This window comes from Mustela lutreola, chromosome 4 (genome assembly GCF_030435805.1).
Source record: "Mustela lutreola isolate mMusLut2 chromosome 4, mMusLut2.pri, whole genome shotgun sequence".
NCBI lineage: Eukaryota > Metazoa > Chordata > Mammalia > Carnivora > Mustelidae > Mustela > Mustela lutreola.
In genome coordinates this window covers 99,625,259-99,636,265 of record NC_081293.1, presented here as the reverse complement: position 1 = coordinate 99,636,265, position 11,007 = coordinate 99,625,259, and the positions used below count along the sequence as shown (strand labels likewise).

The 11,007-nt window shown below is 43.7% G+C and overlaps 1 protein-coding gene and 1 non-coding gene across 4 annotated transcripts; both read left to right on the top strand.

The window, feature by feature from the left end:
• Positions 1-242: 242 nt before the first annotated feature.
• C4H7orf25 (chromosome 4 C7orf25 homolog) lies at positions 243-10,261 on the top strand. Of its 3 annotated transcripts, XR_009352748.1 has the most exons (4): positions 243-413; positions 1,365-3,250; positions 9,256-9,420; positions 10,080-10,261. XR_009352748.1 is itself a non-coding variant. In XM_059170586.1 (2 exons), the coding sequence occupies exons 1-2, from the start codon at positions 631-633 to the stop codon at positions 2,661-2,663; spliced, it is 1,404 nt and encodes a 467-aa protein (XP_059026569.1). In that variant the 5' UTR covers positions 425-630; the 3' UTR covers positions 2,664-3,532. The 3 variants fall into 3 exon arrangements, 1 of the variants encoding a protein (XP_059026569.1); XR_009352747.1 differs by lacking the exon at positions 10,080-10,261 and having other exon boundaries at positions 9,256-9,673; XM_059170586.1 differs by lacking the exons at positions 243-413; positions 9,256-9,420; positions 10,080-10,261 and adding an exon at positions 425-735 and having other exon boundaries at positions 1,365-3,532.
• On the top strand, positions 4,560-4,666 carry LOC131830944 (U6 spliceosomal RNA). The gene has a single exon (XR_009353475.1). It is a non-coding gene; the product is annotated as a U6 spliceosomal RNA (small nuclear RNA).
• Positions 10,262-11,007: the final 746 nt, after the last annotated feature.

Genomic DNA, 11,007 nt, shown 5'->3' with positions numbered 1-11,007 from the left:
ACCCAGCTAAAGGGTTTAAGCGCGGGGTCAGCCTGCGAGACCGAGAGGCCGGCGCCCTACTGGGAGTGCTGCCTGGCCCCGAGAGCTCCACCTCTGCTTCCCCGGGGCGAGGTTGCCGCGAACTCGCGATCTCTTCCTGATACCAGAGTGGGAGAAGCCGGGTGCCCTCAACAAACATGGCGGCCGCATTAGCGTCATTCTCGCCCGGGAGGCCACGCTCCCGCCTGGGACTCGCGGACTCGGCGTCACCCGGCGCGGGACCACGTGACTCAGGAGGCACCCGAGGCGGCGGCGCTCGCGCGGCCTCAGCTGCTAGGAGTGGGGTGGGGTCTGCCGGGCGAGCATTCCCGGCGGGTCCCGGCCTCGCGCGCGCACGTGTCTGCCTACTCGCGCACGCGGTCCTGGCGCAGCCGGTGAGGAGCCGGGGAGGTGGAGGGAGGGAGCGGGGCGCCACTTGCCCGGCCGGGAGGGGTTGGCCGGCCGGCGAGGCCGGGAGGGGCGGACTCCGGGCCGCCGCGCGCCTCCCATCCTGCCCTCCACGCCCAGCGCTGGCTTTGGGGGCTGCTTGAGCCCGAGTCAGCGTGGCCCGGCTGAGCTGTGCGGGCGGACCCGGTACGGCTGCAGGGCCCGATGCCCGCCCGGAAGGCCCCGCCGACCTCCGTGTCGCCGCGGGCTGCACTCTCGGGGTCTAGTTTATCTTCGGGCTTTTCCTTCCTGGGAGCCAGAACCCAGTTGGTGGGTCCCTTCCGTCTTTTAAAATGTACTGGGTTGACGTCAGATGCAAGAACGAGGCAGTCGGGATTCCGTGGCGGGTGTACCGTGTGCCCGTGGGATAGCACGAGGCAGTCGGGTAGAGGGGACCCACTCGCGAGAGAGGGAAAGGCCAGAGGGCTTAGAGTGGTCATTTTGGGAGACATTTTTGGTTTGGACCATTTGCTAACCAGCTAGTCTGTGTGGATATTTTTAATTTAATCACGCTCTCTTCACTTTCCGAGCCTTTTATAAAAATTGTTCTCCAAGCAAACAGTAAAGCTGCTGATCAGGGAGCTCCTTATGTAGCAGCTTGCCGAACTTCTGCATTTTACCCTGACCCGGGACATGCTGAACGTGGCCTTCAGACTGAAGAAATAAAGGTCTAAAAAAGCGTGTCAGAATCCAACATACCAAAAGAAGAGTTTGGAAATATAGGTATCCTTTCCTTAGTTGTCACAGGAGGAAGTCACTCCAAAATCAGCCATGCAGAAGAAGATTCAGCCTCCATAAGCTTTGTTGCTAGATTGAAGTTGTATAATCCTCAGTGAAGAATTGATTGCCATCATTTCTTAGGACTGTTTCGATTTGCCTTGTTTCTTTTCTTTCCATAGGAAAGGAATAATGCTGTCAGCATGTCTGCACACTCCATGCTCTGTGAACGAATCGCCATCGCCAAGGAACTGATCAAGAGAGCAGAATCACTGTCTAGATCAAGAAAAGGCGGCATAGAAGGTGGCGCAAAGCTGTGCAGCAAATTGAAGGCAGAGTTAAAATTCTTACAGAAAGTAGAAGCCGGGAAAGTAGCGATTAAGGAATCCCATCTGCAGAGCACTAACCTAACACACCTAAGAGCCATCGTGGAATCAGCAGAAAACTTGGAAGAAGTTGTTAGTGTTCTTCATGTCTTTGGTTACACAGATACCATGGGAGAAAAGCAGACCCTAGTGGTGGATGTGGTTGCCAATGGTGGTCATACGTGGGTGAAAGCCATTGGCCGAAAGGCTGAAGCTCTTCATAACATCTGGCTGGGCAGGGGCCAGTATGGTGACAAAAGTATCATTGAGCAGGCTGAAGACTTCCTCCAGGCCAGTCACCAGCAGCCAGTGCAGTACAGCAACCCTCACATCATCTTTGCATTTTACAACAGCGTCTCCAGCCCCATGGCAGAGAAGCTCAAAGAAATGGGCATTTCTGTGAGAGGAGACATAGTAGCCGTTAACTCTCTGTTAGATCACCCAGAAGAGCTCCAGCCCAGTGAGAGTGAGTCAGATGATGAGGGCCCTGAATTTTTGCAGGTGACCCAAGTGGACCGAGAAAATATTCTAGCAAGTGTTGCCTTTCCAACAGAAATTAAGGTCGATGTGTGCAAAAGAGTGAATCTGGACATTACGACTTTAATTACATACGTATCTGCCCTCAGCTATGGAGGCTGCCACTTTGTCTTCAAAGAGAAAGTGCTTACGGAACAAGCAGAGCAAGAGAGGAAGGAGCAGGTTTTGCCACAGCTGGAGGCGTTTATGAAGGACAAGGAGTTGTTTGCCTGTCATTCTGCTGTCAAAGACTTTCAGTCTATTCTAGATACCTTAGGAGGACCTGGGGAGAGAGAGAGGGCCACTATGCTGATTAAGCAAATTAATGTGGTACCTGACCAGCCTTCTGAGCGTGCCTTGAGACTAGTGGCCAGTTCAAAAATCAATAGCCGCTCGCTAACAATTTTTGGGACAGGAGACACTCTAAAAGCCATCACGATGACTGCCAATAGTGGTTTTGTCAGAGCTGCCAACAATCAGGGTGTTAAATTTAGTGTGTTTATCCATCAGCCTAGAGCACTTACTGAGAGCAAAGAGGCTCTCGCCACTCCTTTACCAAAAGACCACACAACCGCAATGAACACTGATGATACCCTTTAAATATTTTCATGGAAATAAGTTATTGATACCAAAGGCTGGGTATTCCCATCTTAAATGGGAAGGAAGAAAAGGTCTATAGTAAAAATAATACTTAGCACTCTTAACCTGTAGAGTTGATTGTGTGTGTCATCTATAAAATACATAACCCAAAGTAGAAAAAGTACAAGAGACAAACGATTTACCAAACTGCCTACGTTTTAGCAACCAAGAAAATACATCTATATAAAGCTTTTAGCTGTGTGACAGTACTTTTATTTGATCGAGTAGGGCAACATCCCCCTAGTGGCAATTGGCATTTCATGGGATGTGGCTACCCTGCATCTCGCATAAAATACCTGGAGAAAACTGAAGCTTGTTTTTTGTTATGTTGGTTCATCATTCATGTGGGTTGAGGCTGGGAAGTTTATAATTAGTTTTTGATTATGAAGTTATGGCCATTAGGAATGAAAAGAAACTTCTTGACTGCGCATGTCAGGCATACTCTGGTGCGTGCATTTACAAAGAGTACATTAATACAGAAGAAAATAAAGTGAATACTGGGCATGTGAAACCCATGAACCGATGTATACACCTTTGTGAAAAGAAAGGTAAGTCCCACTACTGTATACCTGGGACATTTCATGCAAAATACTAATTTGAGGAAATTGTAGAAGAATTACCAAAACATTTTAGAAGAATCCAAATTTTCTTTTAAGTACCAAGACTTCCCATATTGCAAGTATTTGACTTATAAATACTACCTTTCCTCTCTCTTTTGCAAGTGGCAAGTGACAGCTGCATTACTTCACTCTTGTGAAATGGTGGTAGGCGATCCCATGCCTGTTGCATGACACAAGTTGTAATTAAAAATAAATTTTTACGTCCACATGGCCCTAGGTGCTTTATTTGCAACAAAGCAAAGTAGCTTAGCAAAGGAGATACGTATTGACTGTATTTTAAAAATTGGGACATTAAGTCTTAGAGCTTAAGTATTAAGGCAAGCTAAGTGTGGGAGCCTGTATTAGAACACATTGCCACAGCCTGACCTCATTCTTTTGTGCCATCTTCGCTGTTTTGTGAGATGGGAACTCAGTTTCCAGGCCCAGTGTTTGTTGTTGGGGGCGGGGGTTGAATTTGTTTATAGGATGTCCATGAACACTGCAGAGAAATGCGAAAGTAAACTTGGGAATGTTTCTCTTGGGAGCGATTCCATTACTATCCCGGAACACATTTCCTAGGGGAAAAGTTTGTGATTGGGATTCTGATTTAGAATAGAGAGGTGGATTTAACTTGCATTGCAACTGAAATTGTATAGTGTTAAAAATTGGGGTTAGGCCTTTTTGAGTACCTATTAAGGTACTAAGGTGCTTGGTACTGAGCATTTAAAAATTTTGTCTAAAAAAAAAAAAATGAGGAATTGGTTTTTGCTACAAGGAATTCTTAGTCTGAAATGGAGTTGAGTAACTGAAGTGTAGTTACTTTATTGAGTGCTGTCGTGTGCCAGCCACAGCACGAACGGCTGAGCTTTCAGGGAGTAGCAGGAAGAAGGTAGATTTCTATCCCTTTCTTTCCATGATGCATTAATACCGAAGAACTTGAATCTTTGCCAACCGGAATGTATACAGCCACAGCACTCTTGGAAGAAGCTGATTTCTGAAGTGGCCATAGCTGTGGTTCTCCCATGATCATTTTCCTTTCCTGGACATTCAGTGATTACAGTTCCTAATGACGTAATAATGGAAGCAGCAGATACGGACACGTGGTGGGGCACTGGATCCTGGAATATAAAGTAAGAAGCAGTGCCTTCTCTAGGAACACACACACACAAACGACGACATTCGTGTATTAACCTGCCACAGCTGTCCAAAATTATATCTGCAAAGGTGAAAAATAAATAATAAAAGAATGAGCAAAGTTGTGCTTGCTTTGGCAGCACATATATTAAAATTGGAATGGCACAGAGAAGGTTAGCATGGCCCCTGGGCAAGGATGACATGATATTAAAAGAAAAAAGAAGAATGAGCAAAATTGAAAGAATGTTGTTAAATACCAGTTAAAAACTGTCAAGTTCAAAGAATCATATGGCTATAAAGCAAAGCGAATGTCCAAAAGATTATTTTTTTAAAAGATTTTATTTATTTATTTGACAGAGATCACAAGTAGGCAGAGAGGCAAGCGGAGAGAGAGGGAGTAGCAGACTCCCTGCTGAGCAGAGATCCTGATGTAGGACTCGATCCCAGGACCCTGAGATCATGACCTGAGCCGAAGGCAGAAGCTTTAACCCACTGAGCCACCTGTCCAAAGGTTTATGAACATGAAGATGTATAATGTAAAATCTATGGTGAAGTGGTGTGTGAAAGAAAAAGCATGTTAAATCCTCATTTAGAAGGGACTCAACAAACAGCAACTCTGATTGTTGCCATTAAAAAATAGCACAGGGGATGCCTGGGTGGCTCAGTCGGTTAAGCGTCTGCCTTTGGCTTAGGTCGCCATTCCAGGGTCCTGGGATCAAGCCCTGCGTCCGGCTCCCTGCTTGGCGGGAGGCCTCCTCCCTCCCCCACTTCCCCTGCTTGTGTTCCCTCTTTCACTCCTCTCTTTGTCAAATAAATAAATAAATAGCACAATATAATTTGAATTGTCAAACAGGAAATGTGACTGATGGTACAAGTTAAACCAAGCTGACTCGCTTTCCAATGAAGGGTGAGTTTGGAGAATAAATGCAGATCATATATGGAAAGACAAGGCGTTCCCAAGGAAGCATAAAACCCAGAAAGCATAAAATGAGAGACATATAAGGCCAAAAAGGATAAGCCGGGGGAGAAGATAAATTATTGCAGGGAAATATACTGTATCTGTACACTGCTTGGATAAATTTGGAAAACTCAAATGAAATAGGAATTAGACTTGAAGAAGTAGAAAACCTAAATAACCAATAGCCATTGAAAAAAATTGTTAAAGTTACTAAGTAATGACTTCCAAAAAATGTCCAGGTTCAGTTAGCTTCATTAGATAAGTGTTTGCTTACTTTTTTTTTTTTTTAAGATTTTATTTTTATTTATTTGACAGAGATCACAAGTAGACAGAGAGGCAGGCAGAGAGAGGAGGAAGCAGGCTCCCCGCTGAGCAGAGGGCCCGATGCAGGGCTCGATCCCAGGACCCTGAGATCATGACCTGAGCCGAAGGCAGGGGCTTTAACCCACTGAACCACCTGGGCACCCCAAGTGTTTTGCTTACTTTTAAATATCAGATAATGCTCTTGTTCTAAAAAGTAATATGGAGCACAACACCGTAAGCGGGGTGGACAGTATTCAACACAGCAGCCACGGTGTCCTTACCACCCGGCCCCTTTCCTAAGAGGGGAACTCGGGTTTGCTCCTGCTTGACCATGGAGCCTTGGTGGAGGACTGGAGCCCATCTGTGCCATCTCGGCCGGTCATCTCAGATCATCACCATATCCGGAATGTTTTCAAATTCATTTTGTGGAATATAAGCATAATTCTGATACTAAAACATGACATAGTGTCCTAAAAAAAACTGCAGCAAAATTTTGGTTTAGGTCAAATAAATAAAATCTTAAAAACAAAAAAAGAATATATGCACAAACATGGGACGTCTGCATGGCCCAGTTGGTTAACGGATTGCCTTCGGCTCAGGTCATGATGCTTGAGTCTTGGGATCAAGTCCTGCCTCAGGCTTCCTGCTCAGCAGGGAGCCTGCTTCTCCCTCTGACCCTCCCCTTCTTGTGTTGTCTCTCTCTCTCTCTCTCTCATTCTCTCTTTCAAATAAAATATCTGCATATATATAGAGATATATTGATATTGATATATTGATCAATTGCAGGGCCCGATGCCCATCTGGAAGGCCTCGCAGACTTTCTGGTCGCCCCAGGCTGCATTCTCAGGGTCTGGTTTATCTTTGGGATTTTCCTTCCCACGAGCAGATGCTGAGTTGGTGGGCCCCTTTCCTCTTTTTTAAAATGTGCTGGGCCCCTTCCCACGTTTAAAAATCTTTCCTTTCCTACAGCTCAGCAGAGCTCCCTGCTGTTGCTAGATGGGATCTTTCACAATCATGAATCATTGAATAAAGCCAGTTCGATTTTTAAATTCACTCAGGTGGATTTTTGTTTTTTAACCATGGTGAGCAGCATCTACCTGCTTACCTCCATTCTTTGGTGATTTGAGCAAGAAATAAATACTGATAATCCACTGATAAATATACACTTTGCCCGAATTAATGGTACTTCTTTTGTCTTGGAGATGTTTTGCACTTCATACAATAAAATTACTAGTCTCTCTTCCCTCCTGGTTTCTGCATCAGACTCAGAAGTCCTATTGTCATATTGCCATTTCCATTTCCATACTTTTTTTTTTTTTTTTTAAGATTTTATTTATTACTTGACAGACAGAGATCACAAGCAGGCAGAGAGGCAGGCAAAGAGAGAGAAGGGAGGCAGGCTCCCCGCCAAGCAGAGAGCCCGATGCGGGGCTCAATCCCAGGACCCTGGGATCATGACCTGAGCCGAAGGCAGAGGCTTTAACCCACTGAGCCACCCAGGCGCCCCCGCCATTTCCATACTTTTTTTTAAAGATTTTATTTATTTATTTGACAGGCAGAGAGAGAGAGGAGGAAGCAGACTCCCTGCTGAGCAGAGAGCCCGATACGGGGCTCGATCCCAGGACCCTGAGATCATGACCTGAGCCGAAGGCAAGGGCTTTAACCCACTGAGCCACCCAGGCGCCCCCCATTTCCATAAATAATAGATGGCAGTGCTTAACTCCCTATAGCCTTACCAGAATTGCGCTTCTTTTATTTTTTCAGTTGTCAAAAAAAAAAAAAAAAAACTTAATTTATTTGATTACCAGTGAATCTGGGATTCTTAAATATGTTTAATGGTCATTGTATTTCTGCCATAAATTGCTTATTAATATCTTCTTTTCTCAATTGATTGATTTTATCAGTCTTTTCATTGATTTATAAAATCTTTACATAAATTAAGGATTAGACCAGTTATCTATAGTTCTATAACAAAGCAGTCCACAATTTAGTGGCTTAACATAATCAACATAATATTGTTGGGGCTCCTGGGTGGCTCAGTGGGTTAGAGCCTCTGCCTTCAGCTCAGGTCATGATTCCAAGTTCCTGGGATCGAGCCCTGTGTCAGGCTCTCTGCTCAGCGGGGAGCCTGCTTCCTTCCCTTCCTCTCTCTCCCCGCCTGCCTCTCTGCCTACTTGTGTCTACTACTACTGTCTGTCCAATGGATAAATAAAATCTTTAAAAAAAAATTAACACAGTATTGTATTTCATGATTTTATGGGTTAGGAATTCAAGCAGGGCTTGCCTCTGTGATTCTTCTATTCCAAATAGCATTGCCTGGGGTCACTCAGGTGTTTAGCTAGTGGACATTCTGCTCACAAGGCTGTCACATGGTGGGGATGACAGGAAGACCCTGCTCAGCAGGTCCCGCTCCTCCTCACGTTGGCTTTCCATGAGGGTGGTTGGACTTTTTATGTTGCAACTTAGGGATGGAAACGGGAGTGTTCCACGAGGAACAGGAAGTGAAAGCCTATGGTTCTTTAAGGCCCAGTGAAGCCCAGAAACCCTACTCTATCAGTTAAAATAGCGCCAGCGGCTCACTTCAGTGGGAGAGGAAATAGGGCCCAGCACTTGATGGAAAGCCTGTTGTAAAATTTGTGGGCATTTAAAATCCATCATGAGGATTCAAACCTTTTCCCCTTAAATACATTGCAGATATCTTTTCCTGATTTTTTTTTTTTTTTTTTTTTTTTTTGGTCTTTCAATGTTGTGGGTTTTTTTTGTTACACAGATACATTAGATTTTTATGTGATAAAATATGTTGGTTTTTATTTTTCATTATGACTTCTGGATTTTGTGCCATGTTGAGAAAGGCCTTCTCCACCCAGAATTATTTTTTAAAAATTCCCCTATACATCTTTCTGTTATTCAGTTTTATTTCAGTGTGCATATGTTTGATATTTATGTAACTTACATATGAAGTCAGAACCTATAAAATATTTTCCAAAATAAGAAAGTGAGTATCACTCTTTTAGCTCCTTTTATTCAATTATATTATTGCTCTGTCAACAAAATTTGATTTTTTGCTTCCATATTATACTAATAAAATAGCATTTTAGATGCCCCTTAACATAATTTTGAGGACCAGCCCAATATAAATGAGCTCTACTCATAGATGTTTAAAATTTATATTCTGCTAAACCTTAAAAACTATTTTTAAAAAAGATTTTATTTATTTGAGATAGAACGAAAGTGAAAAAAAGAGAAAGCACTACTCCGGGGTGGGGGTGGGGAGGGGCAGAAGGAGAGGGAGAAGCAGTCTCTTCACGGAGCGGGGAGCCCGACACGGGGCTCGATCCCAGGATTGGATGCAAAGGCAGTTATTTCACCGGCTGAACTACCCAGGTGCCCCTAAACGATTGAAAACTATTTTAAGAGCATTTCCACGGGGTCTAACTGAATTGTGCTTCCATTTTTTCTCCATTTTGAGCTCCAGGCAGTTTTTAGGGATATTATCATCGCACTTGATTGTATGTTGAAAGGTTCTTTGGATGTGATCTGTTCTTTTCTCTCTTTCCAGAGTTTTGGCTGATTGTTTGGGTCATCCTAAGAAGAAAGCAATTGCAGATATCACTCTGAGAGATTTCCCAGCTTGGATGTTAGGATTAGCCCAGGAGATGAACCCTGTTACCACAAAACATTTCATTTTAGGAAAGAAATTTTTTTTGCACCTCCAACTATAAAGGTATAGAAACAGAAGAGCCATACAAAATGATAGATCTAAATTAAATATAGATCCAAACTAAAATTAATTTCAAATTGAACATTTCTGTCCTTTTTTTTTTCCTTTGGTGGACAACTACATAGACTAGTGAACTATAGAGCAAACACCCACAATACAGACAGAGGCAGTTATGTCCGTACACACACGTGTGTGTATCTATTTTGCATAGTTTTCTCTCTTTACATTAAAAAAATGAAAATTTTTTCCTATGAAAGTTTCTTCAAAAAATCTCTGCTAAAGAAAATAGTTGTCCATAATTTATGAATTAAGGGTGGATTGTTTTGGAGTGGGGTGTGTGGGTGTGTGTGTGTGTGCGCGCGTGCACACACAGGGAGCGGTCAAGGGGGACGGAGGGTCATGGTTCCTAAATCTTTGGCTTAGAAGACAAAGCACAGAGCTTTTGAGGCCTTATCCTGGGATATTTTGCAGTGGATGAAGAAAGAATTCTCAGCCAGAAGGACTCCCTTAGAAGATGAAGATAGGGCTAATAGCTACAATTTTACTAACAACAGCAATATCAGTGACAATAAAAATGTCCTCTCTGGGCCTAACCCAGTCACAGAGTGAACTAAATAAATTATTATTATTATTTTTAAAGATTTTATTCATTCATTTGACAGACAGAGATCACAACCAGGCAGAGAGGCAGGCAGAGAGAGAGGAGGAAGCAGGCTCCCCGCTGAGAAGAAAGCCTGATGTGGGACTCCATCCCAGGACCCCGGAATCATGACCTGAGCGGAAGGCAGAGGCCTTAACCCACTGAGCCACACAGGCGCCCTAAATAAATTATTTTTAATTTCAATTCTAACTCCATTGTTTTCAATTTTTCTTTTTCAAAGAAAAAATAAAAAAGAAAAAAAGAGTGAGCACAGAGGTGGTTGAAGGCTTAATAATCTCACATTAATCTCATGACATGAATCATTCAGGAGCCCCTCTGGTGTGAAAGACACTGTACTTCATGCCAGGAATACAAAGGTGAATGAGGTCATCTTGGTTCTGGCCCTCAGGGAGCTTTATGTATATCCCAATAATTATATTCTCAGGACTAATGTGCAAAACACACTGATTAGCCTTAATATGGAATTTATAAATTTAAGTGGAATGAATTGTCATTAACTTGGTCAGAAAGTCAGGATGCTTAAGAATCCATTTGCGGGGCTCCTGGGTGGCTCAATGGGTTAAGCCTCTGCCTTCAGCTCAGGTCATGATCACAGAGTCCTAGGATCTAGCCCTGCATCGGCTCTCTGCTCAACGGGGAGCCTGCTTTCCTTCCTCTCTCTGCCTACTTGTGATCTCTGTCAAATAAATAAAACCAAAAAAAAAAAAAAAAAAAGAATCCATTGCTACGTGAACATGTTTTCCTATCTCTGGTGCAAGTAAGAATGTTGGAAATAAAAAGGGCTTTGGGGATCATGTTCCCCCAGCCTATCTCTGAGGTGAAAACAGAGTTCTGGGAAAGGAAGAGGAAGAGAGCCAGAATTCTTGTTTGCTAATTACCAGCTCCTCCCACTGGGGGGCAGCACCACGTAATGGTGAGACCTTAGGAGT